Source organism: Aquila chrysaetos, chromosome 3 (assembly GCF_900496995.4).
Source record: "Aquila chrysaetos chrysaetos chromosome 3, bAquChr1.4, whole genome shotgun sequence".
Classification (NCBI taxonomy): Eukaryota; Metazoa; Chordata; class Aves; order Accipitriformes; family Accipitridae; genus Aquila; species Aquila chrysaetos.
Window position 1 is genome coordinate 77,843,320 of NC_044006.1, and position 25,735 is coordinate 77,869,054.

Below are 25,735 nucleotides of genomic sequence, written 5' to 3' on the forward strand. Positions count from 1 at the left end.
ACAGTTGTACAGGGACGCGTGCCATTCTGTCGGGGGTGTGCGTGGTCATACGGTGGACGCGTGCCGTGCCATCGGGTGTGCGTGGTCATACGTGGACAGGTGCCACCCCTTTGTGGTGTTCACACCCGCACAGGGACACGTGCCGCGTCACCGAGGTGCGCGTGGTCGTACGGGGACGTATGCCATGCCGTCGGGTGTGCACGGTCACACGGGGCACGCGGACGTACATGTTCGTATGGGGGACACGTGCCACGCCATCGGGCGTGCGTCCTCGTCCAGGGACACGCGCCACGCCGCTGGGGTGTTCCCACTCGCACAGGCGCAGGTGCTGCGCCGTCGGGGCGTGCGTGGTCGTAGCGGGACACGTGCCACGCCGTCGGGTGTGCAAGCTCGCACGGGGACGGATGCATCGCCATCGGGGAGCGCGCGCTCGCACGGGGACGCGTCCCATGCCGTCGGCGTGTGCGCGGTCCCTCGGGGACACGTGCCACGCTGTCGGGGCGCGCACCCTTGCACGGCGAGCGTGCCACGCTGTCGGGGCGTGCCCGCTCACCGTGCCGCACCGACGAGGTGGCCGTGCCACCCCTGAGAGGCACCGGGGCCGGGACCTCGGTGTCACCTCCCCAGCCGGGTCACGCTGCAAAACCGTGCTGGCCTTCGCCACGGTGACATCCCCAAGCACCCGGCGAGGACGAGGCCGCCGGGACGCGTCCCTGGCCTGCGTCAAGCTTTTACCGTCCCGCTACCGGGCTTGTTTTGAGTCTCGAACCCAGGGCAGCGGGTGACGGCACCGGTCCGAGCGTCACCTCGATGGCAGCGTCCCCCACCGTCGTCCCCTTCCCCGGCTGGTGACATCGGATGAGGGCTGCACCCCGGGAGCGGGTGCGTTATCTCTGGTGGCTTTAAAATGGGGCAGAGCTCACGTCACCGCGCCGTCGGCGCTGGCAGGGGACAGGGATGTCCCCGGGGCTGTCCCGCAGGGTGGCCGTGCCGTGGCGGGGATGGTGCCGGCTGTGTTGTCCCACGCCATCCGGGGGGGGCCGGCAGGGGGGCCGGGACCTCAGTGGGCTCCCACCGCCGTCACCCCCGGTGTCACCCCCTGGGACTCAATGGCAGGGAGGTGACGACCTGGTGGCTTTGCCACCGTCACTTTTTTTTGGGGGGGGGGGGGGTCCAGAGCTCTCGGCAGCGCCGGCGAGAGACGGAGGTGCCGGCACGACGACGTTCCCAGGCGGCACCGCGCCGGCCGAGCCCAGAAGCCACCCAACAGGCTCTGCCAGCCGGCAACCGGCTGGGACGGGCACCGGCGGGGGCGGCCGCCGGCACCGGGCCGGTGAGCACCGCGCCGGGATGGGACGCCGGCTCCGGGTGGGTGCAAGGGGCGATACTGGGGCTGAGGACTGGCGAACTCAACACACCCTGGCTTCGGTTGCACCGACGCGGGGGGTGACGGCAGGATTTGGCTCGTGTTTTCGCCACGATCCGGTTATCCGTGGTGTTTGAAACCAACCGGGGCTGGAACTTCGTGCCGCGTGCCGGCTCCAACGGTGATGCCCATCGTCCCGCGTGTCCCATCGCCGCCACCTCCGTGACCTCGGCCGCATCCCTGGCCCATCCCGGAGCTGCTGGGTGGGCGCGCGGGACTGGGGGCAACCAGTGACACCCCGGTACCCCAAAACGATGCCGGGCAGCCGGGTGCGGTGGGAGGAAGCGCCGTTGGGGCGGCGGGTGACTTGGCATTTCCTGATGCTCTGGTGTTTCTTTTTTGGTCGCTTTGCACAAGAGCAAAGCGAGGCGGCGGTGGCGAGAAAAGGGGGGGGGGACATAAAATAACAACAACAACCCCCCCCAAACCCCCAACCGCCTCCCCCCCCCCATCCCGTCCCGGCTGTGCCGGCGCGGCTCGCCGTGTACCGGGGTCATGGACGGCCACGGTCACCCCGCCGGCCAGGTAACGGGGGGTCTGGGTGGGGGGGACGTGGCTGTGGGGGGGACGGGGACATCCCCCCCCCGGCTCGCCCCACCGGATGCTGGTGCTTGTGGTTGAGCAGTACCCGGCAGTAAAATGGGGGCGGGGGGGGGTGAAGGCGGGTTTTGGGGGGGAAATGGGTGACGTGGGGGGGTTGGGGGGTCCTGGGGGGGGACTGGGGTGGTGGGGGGGTGGGTTTTGGGGGGATGGTGCTGGGAGGGGCCCGAGGTCCCCTCCGTGTCCCCTCCGCCGCGGCGGTGCTGTGGGTGCCTGGGGGGGTGATCGGGCACCCCGTGTCCCCGGGGAGTTGGGGATGGGGGGGTGCGTCCCCCAGGGGAGCGGGAAGTCCCCGGGGGGGGGGACAACGGGGACGGGGACGGGACCTGCCTGGGCTGGGGACACCCCAGGGTGCTGCATTGGGGTGCTCGGGGATGTGGGTCACCCCGAGGTGCCACACTGGGGTGCAGAGAAATGTGGGTGACCCCAAGGTGCTGTACTGGGGTGCTCAGGGACAGGGGTCACCCCGGGGTGCTGTGTTGGGGTGCACAGGGGTATGGGTGACCCCAAAGTGCTGTACTGGGGTGCAGGGGGACAGAGGTGACCCCGAGGTGCTGCACTGGGGTGCACAGAAATGTGGGTGACCCCAGGGTGCTGCGTTGGGGTGCTCGGGGATGTGGGTCACCCCGAGGTGCTGCATTGGGGTGCACAGGGGTGTGGGTGACCCCAAGGTGCTGTACTGGGGTGCTTGGGGACCTGGGTGACCCCAAGGTGCTGTACTGGGGTGCTCAGGGATATGGGTGACCCCAAGGTGCTGTGTTGGGGTGCACAGGGATATGGGTGACCCCAAGGTGCTGTACTGGGGTGCTCAGGGATGTGGGTGACCCCAAGGTGCTGCACTGCAGTGCTTGGGGACATGGGTCACCCCGGGGTGCTGTGTTGGGGTGCACAGGGTATGGGTGACCCCCAGGTGCTGTACTGGGGTGCTCGGGGACCTGGGTGACCCCAAGGTGCTGCATTGGGGTGCTTGGGGACATGGGTGACCCCAAGGTGCTGTACTGGGGTGCTCAGGGACAGGGGTCACCCCAGGGTGCTGTGTTGGGGTGCACAGGGGTATGGGTGACCCCAAAGTGCTGTACTGGGGTGCTCGGGGACGGGTGACCCCAGGGTGCTGTGTTGGGTGCACAGGGACACGGGTGACCCCGCGGTGCTGTGTTGGGGTGCAGGGGGACAGGGGTGACCCCAAAGTGCTGTACTGGGGTGCTCAGGGATGTGGGTGACCCCGCGGTGCTGTGTTGGGGTGCAGGGGGACAGGGGTGACCCCGGGTGCTGCGTCGGGTGCTCGGGGCCGTGGGTGACCCCGAGGAGCGATGGGGGTCCCCGTCGTCCCCCCCCCGCCGCCGTGGCGCGGTGCGGCCGGGGGGGAACGGGCTGTGCCAGGCGGTGCCGCTGCCCGCGCCCGGCTCTGCCTGCTGATTGGCTGGCAGCTGCCTGTAGGGGCAGGTGGTCCGGGTGCTGATTGGTTGGCAGGTCCCGGGGGGGTGAGTTGGTATCTGTAAGGGATTGGCCAGCAGTTTGTCTTTCGGGGGCGGAGGGTCTTGCTGCTGATTGGCCAGCAGTTGGCTGTAGGGGGCAGGCGTCCTGGCTGCTGATTGATCAGCAGTTCTACGGGTTGTGTGGCTGCGGATGCTGATTGGTCAGGAGCTCTATGGGCTGTGCTGACTGGTCCGCAAGCCCAGAGGTTGCGCTGCTCTGTGTGCTGATTGGTCAGCGGCTCCACAGGTTGCGCTGCTCTGTGTGCTGATTGGTCAGCGGCTCCACAGGTTGTGCTGCTCTGTGTGCTGATTGGTCAGCGGCTCCACAGGTTGCGCTGCTCTGTGTGCTGATTGGTCAGCAAGCTCCACAGGTTGCGCTGCTCTGATTGCCCATTGGTCAGCGGCTCCCCGGGGTGTGCTCACACCCCCAGTGCCAATTGGCTGGTGGCTCCTGAGGGTGGGGCCAGCGGGGGGGGGGGGGGGGGGGTTGACCGCTCTGGCTGCTGATTGGCTGATACAACCGGGGCGGTGGTCCCTGTGGGATCTGATTGGCCAGCGACTCCAGCCCCCCCCCCCTCGCCCTTGCAGAAGGACCTCTCCTACCTGCAGCAGTGGCTGGAAGCCTTCGTCATGAACTTCGAGAAGATCATCGCCCTGCCCTCGCTGGAGCCCAGGAGGTGAGGAGCACCCCGGCACCCTTGGGTGCTGCGAGGGTGACACCCTGCGGCGGGGGGGGGGGGGGGGGGGGGGGGGGGGGGGGGGGGAGGCGACAGCCACAGCTAAATTTGGGGTTTGCCGCGTCAGCTCGTCCGCTCTCGGTGGTTTTAAACCATCCGGTCTGAAGCTTGAGGGGGGGGGGGGGGGGGGTTGATGGGTTTTTGGGGTGGGGGGGGGTCGCATCCTGCCACCCCCGTTTTCCCCGTCGCAGGCCGGAGGAGTCGGTGTCGGAGATCCCGGTGCTGCCGCGGGAGGTGCTGCAGGTGCTGAGCCAGCGGCTGGGGCAGTGCGTGGCCCAGGTCCCGCGGGAGGAGGGCGGCGGGGCCAGCCTGGGGCAGGCACTGCTCCTCCTCAAGTTCTTCATCATCATCTGCAGGTGGGTGACAACCCACCATCACCACCGTGGGGTGGGGGGGTTGGTCCTGGCTTCCACCCCACCATCGGGGTTCTTGGTTTCGGTCGTCCCGGCGCTGCAGGATCAGCCCCAAACGCAGCCCAGCTCTGCATGAAGTGCAGCATCCCCCCATCACCTCCAAGTGTAGCATCCCCCTCAAAAAAGTGCATCATCACCCCCCCGAAGTGCATCACATCACCCCAAAACAGTATTTACCCCCCCCCCGAAGGACAGCATCCCCCCCCGAAGCACAGCATCCCCCCCCCCGAAGCACAGCATCCCCCCCCAAAGCACAGCATCCCCCCCCGAAGCACAGCATCCCCTCCCCAAAGCACAGCATCCCCCCCCCGAAGCACAGCATCCCCCCCCGAAGCACAGCATCCCCCCCTGAAGTACAGCATCCCCCCCGTGTCATCCCCTGCTTCCCAGCCACCGACAGGATTCGGCTGAGGATGCGCCCTGGCTTGCGCCGGCTGCCGCGTTGTCACCCCCAGCCCCCCCCCCACGATGCATTAACCCCCCAATGCGTTATCCCCCTCCTCGCAGGAACCTGGAAAACATCCAAGCGGACAAAACCCCCGGCTTCATCCCGGAGGTGCTGAAGCTGCTGCGGGTCTGCGCAAGCAAGGTGAGCTCAGCCAGAGGTGGAATTTTTTGGTGGGGGGTTGTGGGGCGGGGGCACAGTTAAATCCTGCTCTGGTTTTCCGGCAGCTGAAGAGCATCGGGGAGGATGAGCGGAGCGGGATGCAGCTGGAGAGCGGGATGCTCTACGCCCTGCATCTCTGCGAGTGCCTCTTCGACCCCTACCAGACCTGGCGGCGGCAGCTGAGCGGGTGAGCGGGGACCCCCCCGCCTTGCACCCCAAAATCCCCCACCCGCCTCGCGTCCCCTCCACTTCACCCTTCTCTTTCCAGGGAAGTCATCAGCGCGAAGGAGAAGAGTAAATACAAGTTCGCCCCGGCCCCTTTGCCCCCCGAGTTCGGTGCCTTCTTCCAAGGTAAAAGGGGGGTCCCGGACCCCCCATCGCCCGCTGCAGCCGGGCTTGGGCGCCGGCAATGGGATCCGGGGGCACGTAGAGGGTCAGTATGGGATCCATGGGTGCGTAGAGCATCCGGGGGCAGATAGAGGGTGCTGGGGTGGGGATGGGATCCAGGAGCACATATAGGATCTGTGGGGGCATCTAGTATGCCGGGGAAGGTATATGATTTGAGGGCAAATATAGGATTCTATACCTGCCTCTGGTTGTCCTGTACCTGTGCCTGCAAATATAGGAGCCTATACCTGCCCCAGGACATCTTCTACCTGCCCCTGCAAATATAGGAGCCTATACCTGCCCCAGGACATCTTCTACCTGCCCCTGCAAATATAGGAGCCTATACCTGCCCCAGGACATCTTCTACCTGCCCCTGCAAATATAGGAGCCTATACCTGCCCCGGGATTACTATTGATTCAAGGACAAATACAGGATCCTATACCTGCTCCAGGACCCCATATGTGCCCATAGGGGAGGGCAAATATAGGATCCTATACCTGCCCCAGATTATCCTATACCTGCCCCTGCAAATATAGGAGCCTATACCTGTCCCTGGGACCCAGTATGGGCACGTATGGGGTCTCGGGGCCAGGTATAGAATCCTGAAGCAGGGATTAAGTCCTGCACGACCTGTGGAGCCTGAAAAAATCAATGCAAAGGGGATTTTTTTCTGGGGAAGCCCCCCAAAAATCCCCCTCGGAGACAAAGGCGTTGCAAAAAATCACCTAAAGCTCCCAATGCGCCCAACCGCCGGTAAATCCCCAAACTGAACCCTATTTTTGAACAAAACCCCGGTTTTTTTAGTACAAAAAAGCCTCCCCCAGCATAACCAGAGCTGCAAAATATTTGAGCGTCCTCATGCCCTCCATCATCAACAGGATCTAGCACCCGCATGAGCTGCCTTTTGGGGTGGATTTGGGTGGGAAAATGAATTTTTTTTTCCCCTGTGTTGTTTTTTTTTTGCTGCTTACTCCCCAAAGTAAATCTGTCCCTCCTCATCCTTGCAGAGAGTTTCCAAGCCGGAGGGCAGCTCCCTGAAACACTCCAGCTCCGGCTTATCCATCTTTTCGGGGCCATCCTCTCCGGATCCAAGGTATCATTGGGAAGCGGATGGGGAGGACTTGGGATCATCATCCAAGTGATAAACCCCAACGTGTTATTTATTGCAAGCGAGATAAACGCTGGAATTAAACCGCTTAATTTTCAAAAGCCTTTGAAAGTTATATTTAAAATTCCAGCCCTAAATTCAGTGGGTTTACCTTAAAAAATATTAAATTAAAGAGGGGTTTGAGTTGAAGCTGCTGGTTCACCACCAGTTCGGCTCTGGGATGGCAGATGAGAACTTCTTGGCCGAATAAATTTGGGCAGAAATAGGTTTTAATTAGCCCAGTGCTTGAAAGTCAGCATTTAATTAATAGCTCTGAAATTTGCTTTAAATTAATTTGCACGCACCCGGGAGCAGGGTGCAGCGCGACGGGGGCAAAACCTGCAGCGCTGGCGACGTTGGGCTCAGCATTAATAGCTTAAACAAAGGATTTTATATCGCGGTAGACGACATAAAGGCCCATCTCCCCCCGTCATCCCGACAGCCCAACGCGCTGCGGGCCATCACGCCGGCGGCGGTGGAGGTGCTGCTGGGGGTTCTGCAGCGGGGAGGCGGGGGGACCCCCCCGGTCCCCGGGTTGCTGGAGCTGGCGTTACGTGGCGTGGTGGCCGTGGTCCACGTGCTGCACGGCAGCAGTCCCGGCGCCGGCCCCGTGCCGTTGCGCGTCCTCCTGGATGGTTACTTCAGGGTGCTCAATTCGGACCTGCCCGTCGCTTCCTTGGCGCCGGAGGCGGCCGGCGGCCTCATCGCTCTCCGCGTGCTCATGCTGGGTAGGTGGCTGGGGACGGGGACGGGGACGGGGACGCGGGATGGGTGCTGAGCTGTCTCCACCTCGTTGTAGATGCCATCCCAGCCATGCTGAGCTGCGAGGACCGGCCGGTCCTCCAAGCCATCTTTCTCAGCAACAACTGCTTCGAGCACATCATCCGGCTCCTCCAAAACAGCAAGGTACCGGCGTGGCCGCGTCGGTGTCCCTCCTTGGTGACAACGGGGTTGGGCACCCGCATCTCCATCCTCACCCTTCCTGGCTCTAAACGATGCCGGGCCAGGTTGGCTGCGCTGCAGCAGCATCCGTGCGATGGGGACCCTCCATAACCCCCTTCCCTCTTCCCCCCACCCCGTACCGGCTGCCGTTCCCCGGGGGCTGATGCCCACCCCGTGTCCCACAGCTCTACCTCAGCAGCTCACGGGAGGTGGGTGAAGCCCAGGACGAGGTCCCCGTGCAGCCGCCGGACAGGGACGGGCTCCAGCAGGTATGACGTGGAGCCACCCCATAACCAGGCGGGGCCACCCCATAACCAAACCACCAGGCGTGGTGGGCTGTGTCCCATCAACCCCACGGCTCAGCAGACCCACCGCTCCCCGTGTCCCCGTAGGTCTTCAACAGCAGCTCCGACGCCATCGCGGTCCACGCTGTCGGGGTGCTCACCGCCATCATGCGCAACTCGCCCTCGGCCAAGGTGAGCAGCGGACCAGAGGCGGGGAGAACACCCCAAAAGCGGATGGGTTTGGGCATTTTCACCTTGCGAGGTGGGCTGGGGTGAAAGCGGCACGTGGTGGGGCTCAGCATGGGGTCCCACATGCTCGGGTGCTTGCAGGAGGTGTTCAAGGAACGCATCGGCTATGCCCACCTCTACGAGGTGTTGAGGAGCCAAGGCCAGCCCACCCAACGCCTGCTCCAGGAGCTCCTCAACATGGTGAGCATGCCCGCTTCTCCTCCACACCAAGCAAAGCCCTCGGTGCTGGAGGTTCATGGTAGAACTTGGCCCCCCACAGCCCCGTTCCTTGCTCCCCAGTCCTCTCCACCCTGCTAGTTTCCCATCAGCTTCCTCCTTGAGGGGTCCTGGGACCATCTTTAGCTTGGAGTCATGCTCAGCTTCGAGTTTTGAGCCCTTTCTGATGTGGTGCTGCTCGCTCTGGTACTGCTGGATGCAGCAGGGTCTCCAAGGTGCTTAATGCACGGGGATCTCCGACACGCTTGATGCACGGGGGTTTCCAAAATGCTTGATGAATGGGGCTCTCCAGGGCGCTTGATGGACAGCGGTCTCTGAAATGCTTGATGCATGGGAGTCTCCGAGACGCTTGATGCACAAGGGTCTTCAAAATGCTTGATGCACAAGGGTCTCCAAGATTCTTGATGCATGGGGTCTCTTATATGCTTGATGCGCAGGGTCTCCAAAACTCTTGATGCGCAGGGTCTCCAAAACTCTTGACGCGCGGCGGGTCTCCAAAACTCTTGACGCGCGGGGCTCTCTGATAGGCTTGATGCACGGGGGTCTCCAAGATGCTTGATGCACAAAGTCTCTGCTGCCAGCCCAGGATGGCCGGGGGGAGGATCCGTCCCTCTCCACGGGGTCGGGGCTACACCAACCAGCTCTTGTGTTTCGGCAGGCAGTGGAGGGCGACCACAGCTCCTTCCCGGTGCGCCCCATCCGCAACGAGCAACCCCTGCTCATCCTGCTGGCCTGGCTGCCGGCGCTGGCGTGCCGGGAGCTGCAGATCTTCCTCTCGGGCTGGCTGCGGCGGCTCTGTGAAGCCTCCCTGCCCAGCCGCCTCACCTGCGTCAAGGCGGGCATGGTGGGGTGCCTGCTGGGTGCCCTGGCCACTGAGCCGGCACTGCCGGCTGCCTGCTCCGAAAATTTACTGGAGCTGCTGCGGGCGCTGGGCAGCCTCTCCATCCGCCCCGGGGAGCTGCGGCAGCTGCTGCGGCTGCTGCGGCGCGAGCGGGGTCGGGGACCGCATCCCTACGTGGCGCCCGTCATCCGGGCGCTCTCGGGGATGGCGCGGGTCGAGGGACCCCCCCGGGCACTGCAGTGCTTCGACCTGACACCCGGTATGGCGGGGATCATGGTGCCCACCGTCCAGAAGTGGCCCGGCAGCGCCTTCGCCTTCCATGCGTGGTTGTGCCTGAGCGAGGAGGAGCCCGAGCCGCCAGCAAGGCCGAAGAGGAGGCAGCTCTACAGGTGATGCTCAATGAAGGGACTGGGCGGGGGGGGCTGAGGTGAGGATGAGGAGGGGCAGCACCACCATCCCCACCGCGCTTCTCCTCCACCAGCTTCTTCACGGCCGGTGGGACGGGCTTTGAGGCGTTCTTCACCGCCGGCGGTGTGTTGGTGGTGGCTGTCTGCACCAAGAAGGACTACATGACGGTGGCATTGCCGGAGTTTGCTTTCAATGACTCTGCTTGGGTGAGCATCATCCCCACCCCTGTCCCCATCCCCACTGGGGGGGGGGGGGGCAACAAGGACACCGGGATGCCTGACGCCCTCTCTCTGTCCCCCCAGCACTGCGTTGACATCGTCCACGTCGCCGGCCGCCGGCCCTTCGGTCAGAACATCGTCAGCATCTACGCCGACGGGCACCTGCGGAAGACGGCGCAGCTCCGCTTCCCCTCCCTCCACGAGGTGGGGGACACCCCCGGCGCCCAGCCAGACCCTTCCCCGTGGCATGGGGCTGGGGGCTAAGCCCGATTCCTTCTCCCTTCCAGTCCTTCACCTCCTGCTGCATCGGCTCCGCGGGCCACCGGACCACCACCACCGCGGCCACCGCTGCCGCCAGCCACCCGCTGGCATCCCATGGGCCGGAGCTGGTCTTCCCCCCGCACCCCACGCTCGGCCGTTCCCAGTCCGTCCCTGCCGCCCTGGGCCCCCATGCTTGGACCCCCACTCAGCCCCCCACGGAGGGGGTGGTGGCCACCACAGCAGCCGGCAGCCAGGACACCGAGTGGGGTAGCCCTACGTCCCTGGAGGGTCACCTCGGCTCCGTGGCCATCTTCTGCGAGGCTCTGCAGCAAGCCCAGGTCAAGGCGCTCTTCTGCGCCGGTACGTCAGGGTGGGATGCAGGGGATGTCTGCAGGGCTGCTGGTGGCAACCGGGGTCTCCTCCACCATGCCCCAGCTCACTCCAGTCTTCTTCCGCCAGGACCAAACGTCACATCACCGTTTACACTGGAAGGTGACATGGTGGAGCTCAGCAGCAAGCTCTTGCTGTACTACACCCCACAGGTGAGGAGAGCCGCCCCCCCGGGGATGGGGACAGCACTGGTAGACCCTCTGCCATAAGTGACATCTCCAGGAGCATGAGGATGCTCCCATGGTGCTCTCTTCTAGGCCTGCAGGAACAACATCTGCCTGGACCTCTCTCCCAGCCACGGCTTGGACGGGAGGCTGACGGGGCACAAGGTGGTCAACTGGGATATCAAGGTATGCTGGGTGTCCTGGCCCGACCACCCCATGGCGTGGAGGCAGCTGGGTCTCTCCTTGGGTACGAGGCCAGGGCAGGACCCCCACAGGGTGTTGGATGGCCACGGTGGTTCCCCTGGACCCTGCAGGGACTCTGCTACGTGGTATGGGGTCCACCAAGGACCTGCGTTGACCCATGGGTCCCCTAAGGACCTGTCTGCCCCATAGGTCCTCAACGTCCAGGGTGGGCACCGTGGGTGGTTCAGGGGAACAGGTGCTTTTTGGGGACCTGTTTTAGGTTTGCGCTGTAGGGTGGGTTTGGGCACACCCCGATCGTTGCTAGATCGATCTCCCCGGCTTGGGCTGAGCCCATGAGCGAGCAGGACGGACCCCCGGTGCACGTGCGGCCTCGTCCTCTACGCTGCCGTCGCCACGCGGCACCCGGCAAAGCCTCTCGCCTCCCTCCGGCAGGACGTGGTCAACTGCGTGGGTGGGATGGGCGTGCTGCTGCCCCTGCTCGAGCAAGTGGTGTCCAACAAGGAGGAGCCCGAGGATGAGCAGGAGACCAACGACCTGGTGGGGCCAGAGCTGACGTCCTCCAGGAACGCCCAGGGCATGCTCATCCCGCTGGGCAGGTCCTCAGGTGAGGACCTCGGGGGACGTGTAGCAGGAGCCTCGGGTGGCTGGAGGTAACCCCGCTGCCTGGACCAGGCTGGTGTCTACCACGGGCAGGAGAGGTCTTGCCTGAGGCACCAAGAGTTACGGGGTAATGGAGAAACCTTTGGCGTCTTTTTATGACCCGATTAGTCATAAACAAGCAGTTCTGGGAAGACGAGGGTGGCTCCAGCCTGCTTACCTCGGGCTTGCCTTTGCCTGGAGTCTCTGATGTCTTGTAGCAGGACTGGGTTCACGCGGGAGCCTTTTCCTGCGTAGGCGAAACAGGCTTTCTCCCGATACCCAGCTGCTTATTTCCAAGCTCAGAGCAAACGGAGGTTTCCACTCACATAAATTTGGAGGAGATAGGAGAACAGGCTGAAAAGTTTGCAGAGAAAAGTTGGCGGTGGGGTCTCCAGGATGCCCTTTGCATCCAGAGGCAGGCAGCCCCGTAGGAAGGTGTTGGGGTGGGCACAGGGCTCACAGCTACCGGTGGGGCTCTGCCCTGTGCCTTGCAGAGAGCAGGCTGGAGAGGAACAGCGTGGCCGCCTTCCTGCTGCTGGTGAAGAACTTCATCCAGCACCACCCGGTGAACCAGGAGAGCCTGGTGCAGTGCCACGGGCCGGCCATCGTCGGGGCACTGCTGCAGAAGGTGGGGGCTCTGCTACCAAAGGCTCCATCCCGCAGTCTTCGGGGCCGTTCCCCAAGGAGGACGCCGGGGCTGCAAGCCTTCCCTCTCACCCGTGGCAGGTCTCCGGCTCGCTGCTGGACATGAGCACGTTGATGGCCTCGCAGATCCTGATGGAACAGGTAGCCTCTGAGGGCAGCGGGCTCCTGCTCCACCTCCTCTACCAGCATCTCCTCTTCGATTTCCGTATCTGGAGCAACAGCGACTTTGCCGTCCGCTTAGGTGGGAACTGGGGGTGCTGGGGGTGTTTTCCATCCCAACCGGCCTCTACGGCTACTCACACCTTCTCCCTGCAGGTCACATCCAGTATCTGGCCAACGTCGTCAAGGACCACAAGCAGCGCATCCGCAAGAAGTACGGGGTGCAGTACATCCTGGACTCTATCCGGTCATACTACGGGTGAGCTGCTGCTTGTAGCCTGGACCCCCTAATGTTGACGTGGGGGTGGGCTTCACCCCGTGGAGCTGCGGTTTGGGGTAGACACCCTTTGCTTGGGGCAATATCCCCCTTGCAAGCACCTCCTGGGAAAATCTCCCAGTGTGGGAGCATGGTGGTGGGTGCAGGACCTTCCCCTCCCCATGGCCATGCCCCATCCCCAAGCCTCCAGCCATATCTGTGACCAGTCAGCCCCAAAATCCACCTCCAGCACCTCTCCAGCAGCATCTCGGCTCATGGTGGTTTCTGCAACAAGCTGATCCACTGTTCTTGTCCGACCCGATGCGTTTCCACACGCCCATGATATTGGGGCTGCTCACACCCTGCAGAGACCCAAATGCGTGGGGTGGACATTTCCCAGTGGGCAGGGCTGGCCAGAAGGGATGTCCACGCTGGGCTGTCTTGGAGCTCCTCAGGCTTCACGGTGGGATTTGGGATCGTGCCAGTGGTGGGTGACAAGGGGCAAGAAGGTGGCTCTGCATGTCCCCAGAGGGAATGCCCATGCATGTCCGTCCATCAGCACCTCCAGGGAGAAGACCACAGCCACCGACGACATCAAGACAGTGCAGACGTCCCTCTTCAGCTTGGTGAAGGATTTCTTCTGCAGGAGCTTCTCCGGGGAGGAGATGCAGAGCTTGCTGAGCTACGTGGCCGGGGTGCAGGACGAGCAGCAGGTACGGCACCGAGCCACCCTGGTCCCCAAACACCTCAGTGTGCCACGGGCTGGCCCGGCACTCGGCACCAGGTGGGGAGAAGCCGCCGAGATCCCGGTGGGGCACATGGAGGGCAGTGGACAACCGTCCCCATGTCCTGCAGGTCTGTGGGGCGCTGGAGGTGATCCACAGCTTGCTGAAGGGCTCGCCTGCCCAGGAGCAGCTCTTTGCCTTTCTCTTTGAGCCGGGCCACGTGGAGGTCCTCTTCTCACTGCTGGTGCAGAAGAAGTTTTCGGATGAAGTGCGGGAGAGAGTCTTCAAAGTAAGGCGGGTCCCCAGCACCAACCTCTTGCCATCCCCAGCGACCAGGGGCTTTGCCGTAGCGGAGCGGCCACCTCTCTCTGTCTCGCCAGGTCCTCTACAAGATGCTGAAGTACGAGAAGGTACCTGAGCGCAGCAAGAACCGCTTGAAGCTGAAGGATATCGGGTACCAGGGGCTCATCGCCTGCCTCAGTGACATCCCCAGCTCCATGCTGCTCTTCCGCTGCCTCTCAGAGCAGGTCCTCGGGGCAGGTACCATGTACCCTGCCGAAAGCAGGCTGGCCCTGGCCACCCATCCCAAACACGTGCCATGGGGTCATCACTGGTGGCTTCCCACGAGGCTCAGCTGGTCTTGGGGCTGGGGGGCTTTGGTGGCTTTTGGGGACAGAAGGAGGTGTCCCACCACCGTACTGTCTCTCCTTGTCCGTAGACCCTCCCAACTACAAGGACCTGGTGGCCGTGGTTTACCTGTCCCACCGGGCTGAGCTGACCGTCCGGCTCGATATCTGCCGCAAGGTGAGCAGGGCCATGGATGCAACAGGCTGTGACCGAGTTGTCGCGCTGGGGCTGAGCTCCCTGGGCACCCAGTCCTGCCTGAACGCAGGGGCCGTGGGGATGGTGGTAACACCCCATGCACGGGGTTGCCAGCACGTGAACGTGCCAGCATGGAGGTGGTGCGGCCCCAGCACCCCATGATGGTTATGGAGGGTCTGGGGTGCTCGGGACCAAGCATCCTGCCCCTTGGAGGGGCCAGCCCCCCAGGAGCTCCTGCCAGGAGCTGAGGCAACATCATCGGGTCTCCCCCCTCGCTTTCCCTTGCAGCTCTTCCACTTGATCTACGCACAGCAGGACATGGTGAAGCAGCTGGCAAGGTTGGCTGGCTGGCAGGACACGCTCACCAAGCTCTACGTCAAGGAATCCTATGAGTCCCGCCAGCACAGCCTGAGCAATGGGGGCAACGGGGGCTGCCTGGAGCTCCTCCGCCTCTCCGACCCCTCCAGCAAGGAGGGGGTGAGCCCACCGCCGGCCGAACTGCAGGAGCTGGACGTCTTCCTGCCGCTGGGCTACGAGGCCTCGGACCAGGAGCTCTCTGAAGGCTTCTCCGACCACTCCATCTCCCCAAGCGGCCGCACCAAGTCCTTCCACTCCTACAACTTCAAGTCTTTCGACTCCTCCGACCGGGCCAGCCGCTCGTCCTCCAACCCCGGTGATGGTCCTCCCTTTGATGGTGTCTACCACCCGCTCTCACCCTTCTCCACCTCACCCTTTGACCTGGGGCTCGACCTGGCCAGCACCAGCTCCATCGCCACGGCCGAGAGCGGCACGCAGACGCCCGCCAGCGGCCCTGGCACCCCCTCGCCCCTGGAGAGCTTCAAGCCCTTCCCGGGGATGCGAGCACGCAAGAGCTCCAGCCTCTCAAACGTCCTGGATGAGAGCAGCTACCAGGACGCGCTGCCCAGTGACAACATTTCCAACACCAGCAACCCCCAGGTGAGCCCCAAACCATCGTGCCCACCACCCTGGGCTACGCTGGACACCGGACCTCTCACCCTTCCTCTCCTTTGGCAGCAAACGCCCGAGGAGGAGCTGTGCAACCTCTTGACCAACATCGTCTTCTCGGTGACCTGGCGCGGGGTAGAGGGCTGGGATGACGCGGCGTGGAGGGAGCGCGGGCAGGTCTTCTCCGTCCTTACCAAGCTGGGGACGGCGTGCGAGCTGGTGCGGCCCCCCGATGAGATCAAGCGCAGGTGAGTCCTGCCCAGGTCTGGGGGGATGCGTCCCAAGGGGAGACCACCCTACTGAGGTGCCTGCTCTCCCGCAGCCTGCTGGAGATGATGCTGGAGTCGGCGCTGACGGACCTGAAGGAGTCAGGGCCGGCCGCCCTGCCCGGTCTCACCCACAATGCCCTCAAGCTGCTGCGGCTGCTCCAGGACTTCTTGTTCTCCGAGGGACACAACAACCAGGCCCTGTGGAGCGAGAAGGTGGATGGGCATGAGCAGGGCTTCCTGATACCAAACCCAAGCTCTGAACCCTAATGCTAACCCCTAACCCCTGATGTTAGCCCTAACCCTAAACCCTGCCCCTACCTGCAGCCTTTGAACCTAATCTTAGAAAATAACCTGTGTCTTAATCCTAAACCATAACCCTAACCCATAACCGGTAAATCAAACCCTAACCCCTAAACCCAAACCTTAGCCCTAGCCCTATGCCCTTGCCATAAACCCCAACTCTAACCCTAAGCCTTTAACCCTAACCCTGCACCCTTGCTGTGAAGCCCAATCCTGTACCCTAGCCCTGACCCCTAATTCTAACCCTTAACCCCAATCCTACAAATTTACCATAAACCCAAATCCGATACTCTAATCCTATATGCTAAAATCTAACCCTAAACCCTAACCCCTAATCCTAAACTTTAACCTTAACCCTACACCCTTACCATAAATCCAACCCTCTATCCCTATACCCTAAGCCCTAACCCTAACCCATGACCCTAACTCATAAACTGTAAGTCTAACCGTACCTCCTAAATCCTAATCCTAAACCTTAATCCTACATCCTTGTTGTAAACCCCAACCCTTAACCCTAATCTTAACCCTTAACCCTACATCCTTACTGTAACCGAAACACTAACCTTAATTCATAACGTGTAACCTAACCGTACGTCCTAAATCCTAATCCTAAACCTTAACCCTACATCCTTGCCATAAACCTCAACCCTAACCCCAACCCTAACCCTTAACCCTAACCCTACACCCTTACCGTAAACCCATACCCTACGCCCCAACCCATAACCATCATGCCAAACCCTAACTAGTTTGTCATTAAAGTTATGAGTTGGGGCTCTACCCTACCCCGAAACCCTAATCCTAACCCCTACCCATAATCCAAACCCATGTCAAGCAAAACCGAGGGTGGCTGGGTGATGGGGACGCAGACCTGGTGGCTTTGCACCCACCCGGCTGGAGAATTGGAGGGTGCGTGGCCGGGCGGGGGGCTCACTGTGCCCCCCCCCCAGATCTACGAGGGGGTGAGCAGTCTGCTGGACAAGCTGGGCGTCTGGTACCACCTGGCCAACGGCACCTCCGACCTCAAGGAGATGGCCCAGACGGGTCTACGCATCCTCGTGGGCTACATCATGCTGCAGGACCCCCAGGTGGGTCACCCTTTCCTGGGGCTCTGGGTGAGACCCCAGCCCTTGGGGCAGGGCTGGTGGCCCCATCTGATGTCCCATGTCCCCCCCGCAGCTGCACTCGCTGGCGTACGTGAAGTTGCACAGCCTGCTGCAGACCGCCTCGGCCCCCAAAAAGGACGAGGCTTGCTACCTGCTGGGCAAGCTGGAGACCCCGCTGCGACGCTCACTGGACGCCAGGTCAGAGACCTTCTCCTGGCTGGTGCCCATCGTCCGTACGCTCATGGACCAGTGCTATGAGACCCTGCAGCTGCAGCTCTTCCTGCCCTCGTTGCCCCCCACCAACGGCAGCCCCACGTTCTACGAGGACTTCCAGCTCTTCTGCACCACCCCGGAGTGGAGGGGCTTCATCGAGAAGCACGTGGGTGCCGTGGGGCGTGGGGTGGCATCGCTGATGGGGAACACCTTCACAGGCTTAGAGATGGGCCCGTACTGCGGTGGGGTGCCCAGGTCACCACCGGGTTGGGACAGCCTGCAAGGGTGACCTCCAGGGCAGGGATGCTCATAGCCTGGATGATGGTTGGTGGGTGCCAAGCCCTGCAAACGCCTCCCCTTTCATCCCGGTTCTCTCGGTAGGTGCAGCCCACCATGGCCCAGTTTGAGATGGACACCTTTGCCAAGAGCCACGACCACATGTCCAATTTCTGGAACGCCTGCTACGATGCCATGATGAGCAGTTCCCAGCGGCGGGAGCAGGAGAAGGCGGCCAGCTGCAAGATGTTCCAGGTACTGCCTGCTCCTCGCCCCTGGGACGTCACCCTGGGGACGTGCTCCTTGCTCTGGGGATGTCATCCCAGGGACATGCTCCTCACCCTGGGGACTTTAATCCTGGAGACATGCTCTTCATCCCAGGGATGTCATCCTGGGGACATGCTCCTTACCCTGGGGACATTGCCCACAGGAAGTTCTCCTCATCCTGAGGACATTATCCCAGGGATGTGCTCCTCATCCCAGGAACATTATCCCAGGGCTGTGCTCATCACCCTGGGGACATCATCCCGGGAATATGCTCCTCACCCCAAGTACATCGTCCTGGGGATATTCTCCTTGCCCTGGGGATGTCACCCCACGGACGTGCTCCTCACCTCGGGGATGTCCCCAAGCCCCAGCCGTGCTTCCGCTTCAATCTCCTGCTCCCTCGGCAGGAGCTGGTGCTGGAGCCGGCGGCGAAGCGCTCCAAGGCGGAAAACACCCGGCACGCCAACGTGCTGAAGCAAGCCAACAACCACCACAGCACCGTGCTGAAGCAGTGGCGGTCCCTGTGCCGCCTCCTCACCTCGCCCCGCTCCGCCTGGGCAGACCGGTGAGCCCCCCGCTTTGGTCCCCAGGGAGGGGTGGCACGGCTGGGGGTCCCCGGCGTGCCTCACCCCCGCCTGCCCCCCAGGAACCCACCAGAGGTTCGCTGGAAGCTGTCGAGCGCCGAGACCTACTCCCGGATGAGGCTGAAGCTGGTGCCCAACCTGAATTTTGACCAACACTTGGAGGCCAGCGCCCTACGGGACAACTTGGGTGAGGCTGATGGGAGTGGGACACCCGGGGGTCCCTCCGTGCCGTGGGCGAGGGGATGCCACCGGTTGGATGCACGTGGTGGGGTTGAGCTGGGAGCTGTCAGGGACCCCGTTGGGGTTGGGGGGTGGGATGGGGGCCCTTCGCAGGGCTTGTGCCCCAGCTGTGGGGGACCAGGGGAGCCTGCTGACCCCCTCCTCGTTTCAGGAGCCGACCACCTCCACAACCCCGCCGAGTCCCTCCCGCTCGCCATGGCCAAGGAGGCCAAGGTCAGCGAGCTGGAGGATGACCAACTGGCCGAAGAGGACCTCCCGGTCCTGGACAACCAGTGAGTGTCCCCATCCCCTGCCATGGTGTTGGCTTGCCCAGGCTGGGGGTGTCACCGGGGTCTCCTCACCCTCCTGTGTCACCCAGGGCTGAGCCCAAGGAGCAGAACCAGCGGGAGAAGCTGGTGGTCTCAGAGGACTGCGAGCTCATCACGACGGTGGCCGTCGTCCCCGGCCGCCTGGAGGTGACGACCCAGCACGTCTACTTCTATGACGGCAGCAGCGAGAAGGAGGAGACGGAGGGAGGTAACGGCGTGTGCTCCTCAGGGGGTCCCTGCAGCAAGGCGGGGTGAGGAACCCCCCCACCCATCCCATCCCATCTCCCCAAGAAGCCCATCATGACGGGTGCTGGTTGTTTTGGGGGTAGGGTCCTCCCAGCCCCAGGTTGACGCTGACCTCCATCCCTGCCTCGGGAATGGGGGTCCGGGTGGATGGTGACACCCACGGGGCTCTGTGCCCCCCCCCCCCCCCATCTCGGCAGGGATTGGCTACGACTTCAAGCGCCCCTTGTCCCACCTGCGCGAGGTCCACCTGCGCCGCTACAACCTGCGCCGCTCCGCGCTCGAGCTCTTTTTCATCGACCAGGCCAACTATTTCCTCAACTTCAAAAAAAAGGTGGTGGCACCCTTCCCCCTGCCCCGCCAAACCCCTCCCGGGGCCACGGTACTGCCCAGGCTCCAGCCACTCCACGTCCTCCCCCCCGTCCCCCCAGGTGAGGAACAAGGTGTACTCCTGCATCCTTGGCCTGCGTCCCCCCAACCAGATCTACTTCGGCAGCCGGTCGCCCCAGGAACTGCTGAAAGCCTCGGGGCTCACCCAGGTACTGCCCCCTCCTTGCCCACCCCCACCCCATATCTCCCCTTCCCAGATGGCAAAAAGGGGAGTGTACCAGCATGGGATGGGGATGCCCATGGGACTGGGGATGGCCACGGGTTGGAGATGGCCGTGGGACCAGGGCTGGTCATGTGTTGGAGATGGCCGTGGGACCAGGGATGGTCATGGGTTGGAGATGGCCGTGGGACCAGGGGTGGCCGTGGGACCAGGGATGGTCATGGGTTGGAGATGGCTGTGGGACCAGGGATGGTCATGGGTTGGAGATGGCTGTGGGACCAGGGATGGTCATGGGATGGAGATGGCCGTGGGACCAGGGATGGTCATAGGTTGGAGATGGCCGTGGGACCAGGGATGGTCATGGGTTGGAGATGGCCGTGGGACCAGGGATGGTCATGGGTTGGAGATGGCTGTGGGACCAGGGATGGTCATGGGATGGAGATGGCCGTGGGACCAGGGATGGCCACAGGTTGGAGATGGCCGTGGGACCAGGGATGGTCATAGGTTGGAGATGGCCGTGGGACCAGGGATGGTCATGGGTTGGAGATGGCCGTGGGACCAGGGGTGGCCGTGGGACCAGGGATGGTCATGGGTTGGAGATGGCTGTGGGACCAGGGGTGGTCATGGGATGGAGATGGCCGTGGGACCAGGGATGGCCACAGGTTGGAGATGGCCGTGGGACCAGGGATGGTCATGGGTTGGAGATGGCCATGGGACCAGGGATGGCTATGGGATGGGGGATGGCTGTGGGACCAGGGATGGCCACGGAATGGGGATGGCTGTGGGACCAGGGACAGCCGTGGGACCAGGGATGGCCATGGGACAGGCACAGCCTTGGGGTGGGGTGTCTGCCCCGTCTCCTCCCCCCCCAGCTGATCTCAACCACCCTCCCTTCGCTCCAGAAATGGGTCCTGCGGGAGATCTCCAACTTCGAGTATCTCATGCAGCTGAACACGATCGCGGGGCGCACCTACAACGACCTCTCCCAGTACCCTGTGGTGAGCCCCGTGCCCCCCCCACCATCCCTCCAGTGAGCCCGTGTCCCCCCCAGCCTCACCCACCTCCCGCCCCCACCCAGTTCCCCTGGATCCTGCGGGATTATGTCTCAGAGACCCTCGACCTCACCGACCCGGCCGTCTTTCGGGACCTGTCGAAGCCCATCGGGGTGGCCAACGAGCGGCACGCCCGGGACGTGAAGGAGAAGTGAGTACCCCTAAAAAGGGGGACGGGGGATGCGGGGAGCGCCTGGCTGGCTCCCGGTGGACCCCCCGCCACCTCGCCCCCAGGTACGAGAGCTTCGAGGACCCCACGGGCACCGTGGACAAGTTCCACTACGGCACACACTACTCCAACGCGGCAGGCGTCATGCACTACCTGATCCGCACCGAGCCCTTCACCACCCTCCACATCCAGCTGCAGAGCGGCAGGTGGGCACCCAGTGGGTGAACCCCAGGGAGGGGACATCAAGGGGGGGATGAGTGGGCTCCAACCGGGTGTCCTCTGCCACCAGGTTTGACTGCTCGGACCGGCAGTTCCACTCGGTGCCGGCGGCGTGGCAAGCCCGCATGGAGAACCCCGTGGACGTCAAGGAGCTCATCCCTGAGTTCTTCTACTTCCCTGAGTTCCTGGAGAACCAGAACGGTAAGGGGCACCCATCATCCCCACCGTGGGGACAGCACCCACGGGAGCACGGCGGGGGTCGGTGTCCTTCACCCCCTGCCTGCTCTGCCTGCAGGCTTCGACCTGGGCTGCCTGCAGCTCTCCAACGAGAAGGTGGGCGACGTGGTGCTGCCCCGGTGGGCACGCTCCCGCGAGGACTTCATCTACCAGCACCGCAAAGCCCTGGTGAGACGGTGGAGCTCACCCCAACCCCTCCTCTACTCCTACCCCTGGTGGGGTCGTTACGGGGGGGGTGGGCATTCCCGGCCCACCCTGATGCCCCATCCTTGGATAGGAGTCAGAGTATGTCTCAGCCCACCTCCACGAGTGGATCGACCTCATTTTCGGGTACAAGCAACGGGGCCCGGCCGCCGTGGAGGCCCTCAACGTCTTCTACTACTGCACCTATGAGGGTGAGCCGTGGGGCAGGGAAGTGGGGGGGTGCCTGCCAGGTGGCCCCCCATGACCATCCCCATCCCCAGGGGCCGTGGACCTGGACGCCATCGCCGACGAGACGCAGAGGAAGGCTCTGGAGGGCATCATCAGCAACTTTGGGCAGACGCCCTGCCAGCTGCTCAAGGTAGCTCTTACCCCCACCCCCAGAAAATAGCCCCTTTTGGGAGGGGGGGCCACCCCCCTTCTCATGGGTTCCCTCGTCCCCCCCACCCCCAGGAACCTCATCCTGCCCGGCTGTCAGCAGAGAGCGCTGCCCGGAGGCTGGCCCGCCTCGACACCCGGTCGCCCAACGTCTTCGAGAACCTGGACCAACTCAAGTCTTTCTTTGTGGAGGTGAGGACAACTCCGGGCGGGGTCCCTGGCCAGGACTGGGGGGTTTTGGTGGTGGCCAGGAGGGTGCCCACTGGTTGCTGTCTCCCCACAGGGCATCAGCGATGGGGTGGCCCTGGTGCAAGCCGTGGTCCCCAAGAACCAGGCGCACTCCTTCATCACTCAGGGATCGCCCGACGTCCTGGTGAGCGCAGGGAAACTGAGGCACGGGCGCATGCTGCTAGCCCAGGGGGACCGGGACCAAACCCCAGGAGGGCTTCAGTGGTGGGAGCTGTGTCACCTCCATCTCCATCTCTGCCCAGGTCACCGTGAGTGCCAATGGCTTGTTGGGGACCCATAACTGGTTACCCTACGACAAGAACATCTCCAACTACTTCAGCTTCACCAAAGACCCCACCGTCTCCAACGCAAAGTGAGTTGGGCACGTGGTCCCCAGGGATGGTCCCCGGAGGTGCCACCAGCCCACCCGTGGCTCTCCCACCGTCCCGTGTCCTTCCCCACCAGGACCCAGCGCTTCCTGCAGGGCCCCTTCGCCCCCGGCGCAGACCTCTGCTCCCGCACGCTGGCCGTGTCTCCCGACGGGAAGCTGCTCTTCAGTGGGGGACATTGGGACAACAGCCTCCGCGTCACCTTGCTGGCCAAAGGGAAGGTGGTTGGGCACATCACCCGGCACATAGGTACGTCCTCCTCCGACGATGAAGGTCCGGTGATGCCCCAGTGGGTTTGTAGGGCCATGAGGGGAGGCAGGGGACACGTGAGCGGGCAGGGGACATCTCCCAGTGTCTCCCATCTTCTGGGGACAGTCCAGGCTCCATCTCAGAGCCGTAGTGGGGTTGGGTTAGCAGCATCTCCACACTCCAAAACACATCTTGGTGCCGTCCCACGGGGTCGGGGTGCCGAGCATGGTGGGATGGGACCAGCACCTCACGGTGTCCCTCTGGGTGTCACAGATGTTGTCACCTGCCTGGCGCTTGACCTCTGCGGCATCTACCTCATTTCTGGGTCCCGGGACACCACCTGCATGGTGTGGCAGGTCCTACAGCAGGTAGGGGGTTGACCCTTACCCCACGCTCCAGCCAGGGGGGAGCTCACGGTGGGCACTGCCACCAGGTCACTGAGGTCCCCATGTCCCCCAACACCAGGGTGGGTTTTCCAGCGGCTTGGCTCCCAAACCCGTCCAGGTCCTGTACGGCCACGACGCTGAGGTGACATGCGTGGCCATCAGCACCGAGCTGGACATGGCGGTCTCGGGCTCCAAGGTGAGCGAGCTGGGGTGGCAGGGTGGGCGGCAGGGTGGGAAGTGCCACCATCATCGCCTCGTGTCTTCTTCCTCCTGTAGGATGGCACCATCATCATCCACACCATCCGCCGGGGTCTCTTCATTCGGTCCCTGCGGCCGCCCGGCGAGACCTCACCACCCGCCGTCCTCTCCCACCTGGCCGTGGGGCCGGAGGGGCAGGTGGTCGCCCAAACCGCCGTGGGTCAACGAGCCTGCTTGAAGGTATGGCCGGGTGTCCCTGTGTCCTCCCCCTCGTCACCGTCAGCGCGTGTGTTCCCCCCCGTCTTCGCTCTGTCTTTCAGGACAGGTTTGCGCTGCACCTCTACTCGGTGAACGGGAAGCACCTCTCCTCCGTCCCGCTGGACGAGGAGGTGACCGCCATGTGTCTGACGGAGGAGTTTGTGGTGCTGGGAACCATGCAGTGCGGGCTGGAGATCCGTGACCTCCAGAGGTGAGGGCTACCACCCACCTTGTCCCACCCCAACCACCCCCGTGGGGTGCCCTGGGGGGGGGCTCGAGGGGTCCCATCCCACCGCTCGTCTTCTCACAGCCTCAGGGCGGCCATGCCCCCCGTGCCCATGCGGGTGCCCGTCCACAGCGTGTCCGTCACCAAGGAGAAGAGTCACATCTTGGTGGGGTTGGAGGATGGCAAGCTCATCGTGGTGGGAGCCGGGCAGCCCGCTGAGGTGAGCGTGGATCCCCACCCCAGGCGGTGATGTGTGGGCTGGGGGGGGGTCATGCCTTGGTGTCCACTGGGTGCTGCTGGGCTTGGGGACCTCTGCTTGTCCTCCTTGGTCTCCAGAGCAATGGGACAGAGGTGGGGTGGGGTGGCACGGGGGAGATTTTGGGAAGGAGATATGGGAAGGGGTGGAGGTGGGGATGGAGGAGACGGAAGGGATGGAGATGGAGATGGAGATGGAGGTGGAGATGGAGATGGAGGTGGAGATGGATGGGGAGGAGGAGATGGAGGTGGAGGTGGAGATGGAGGTGGAGATGGAGGTGGAGATGGAGGTGGAGATGGAGGTGGAGATGGAGGTGGAGATGGAGGTGGAGATGGAGGTGGAGATGGAGGTGGAGATGGAGGTGGAGATGGAGATGGATGGGGAGGAGGAGATGGAGATGGAGATGGATGGAGAGGAGGAGATGGAGATGGATGGGGAGGAGGAGATGGAGATGGAGATGGATGGGGAGGAGGAGATGGAGATGGAGATGGATGGGGAGGAGGAGATGGAGATGGAGATGGATGGAGAGGAGGAGATGGAGATGGAGATGGATGGGGAGGAGGAGATGGAGATGGAGATGGATGGGGAGGAGGAGATAGGGAAGGGGAAAGGGATGAGGAGATGGGGAAGGGGATGAGGAGATGGAGATAGGGAAGGGGATGGTGGGTGTATGGCGATGAGGAAGGGGTTGGGAAAGGGTTGGGGGTGCGGATGGGGAAGGGGATGGGAGAAGGGATGGAGATAAGGATTTGGAAGGGGAAAGGGATGAGTGTGGGTGGAGCAAAGGATGGGGTTTGGAAGGGGTTGTGTGATGGGGAAGGGGCTGGGGGTGATGGGTGTTTGGAAGAGGATCGGGTGGGAGAAGGGGATGAGGACGGGGATTTGGAAGGGAATGGGGATGGAGAAGTTGATGAGAATGGGGATGGAGAAGCAGACGGACATTTGGGAGGGCGATGGGGATGGAGAAGGGGATGAGGATGGAGATGGATAAAGAGAATGGGGATTCAGAAGTGAATGTGGGAGGCGGGGAAGGGGCCAGGGGCATCGGGTGGGTGCTCATCCCGCCCCCCCCATCCCAGGTGCGGCCGGGCCAGTTCCACCGGCGGCTGTGGCGTTCCACGCGGCGCATCTCCCAGGTCTCGGCCGGCGAGACGGAGTACAACCCCGCCGAGGGCAAGTCCTAGGCTGGCACCCACCACCCACCCAGGGTGCCCCGTGCGCCCCCCCCCCCCCCGACCCTGCCCGGCACAGAGAGAGGGGGGGGACCCCTGCGCCCCGCAAAGCCCGGGGGGGGTCGGAGAGCCCCGTGCTGCCTGCTCAGCCCATCGCCCGTGGCCTTATCCAGCCCCCGGTGGGGTGGGGGGCACAGAATTGCCACACACGCACCACCACCCCCCCCCCCAAATTTTAGGGGGATGCGTCCCCCCTTCCCGCGGAGGGACGGGGGGGAGGAGGAGGCGGGGGACCCCTCGCTGGGAAGGGGGGTGCCACGTCCATTGCCCCCCCCCCCCCACTCCACCATACCCGCTGGCCAGGAGCCGGCCGGTGTGTCCCCCCCCACTTTTTTTTTTTTTTCTATCCATTTTTAGATCTTTTACAGAAAAAAAAAAAGAAAAAATTAATATATCTATGGGAAATAAATGTGTGCAAGGCCCTTGTCTGCCCCGCGCCAGATGGGGGGGGGGTGACACCCCCTCTCCCGTGTGTCCCCCCTCTCCAGTGTGTGTGTCCCCCCCTTTCTGCCTGCCCTACAT

The 25,735-nt window shown here is 63.4% G+C and overlaps 1 protein-coding gene across 1 annotated transcript; it reads left to right on the forward strand.

Moving 5' to 3' along the window:
* The first annotated feature begins 942 nt into the window (after positions 1 to 942).
* NBEAL2 (neurobeachin like 2) lies at positions 943 to 25,561 on the forward strand. The gene is given in 55 exon segments (XM_041122626.1): positions 943 to 1,368; positions 4,090 to 4,178; positions 4,430 to 4,594; positions 5,159 to 5,240; positions 5,324 to 5,445; positions 5,527 to 5,609; positions 6,654 to 6,739; positions 7,236 to 7,521; positions 7,593 to 7,699; positions 7,921 to 8,004; positions 8,128 to 8,211; positions 8,350 to 8,448; positions 9,143 to 9,714; positions 9,807 to 9,939; positions 10,036 to 10,155; positions 10,239 to 10,572; positions 10,672 to 10,754; positions 10,860 to 10,952; positions 11,403 to 11,574; positions 12,104 to 12,237; positions 12,336 to 12,495; positions 12,570 to 12,672; positions 13,229 to 13,382; positions 13,525 to 13,683; positions 13,775 to 13,934; positions 14,113 to 14,198; positions 14,505 to 15,173; positions 15,252 to 15,430; positions 15,505 to 15,664; positions 16,699 to 16,836; positions 16,928 to 17,233; positions 17,449 to 17,598; positions 18,018 to 18,175; positions 18,257 to 18,381; positions 18,586 to 18,706; positions 18,793 to 18,950; positions 19,186 to 19,354; positions 19,356 to 19,524; positions 20,438 to 20,533; positions 20,614 to 20,738; positions 20,822 to 20,962; positions 21,046 to 21,176; positions 21,271 to 21,380; positions 21,490 to 21,607; positions 21,677 to 21,774; positions 21,867 to 21,983; positions 22,075 to 22,164; positions 22,283 to 22,392; positions 22,485 to 22,657; positions 22,931 to 23,025; positions 23,123 to 23,239; positions 23,320 to 23,481; positions 23,562 to 23,710; positions 23,810 to 23,945; positions 25,061 to 25,561. Coding segments are annotated over 55 exon segments (8,736 nt in total). The 5' UTR covers positions 943 to 957; the 3' UTR covers positions 25,166 to 25,561.
* Positions 25,562 to 25,735: the final 174 nt, after the last annotated feature.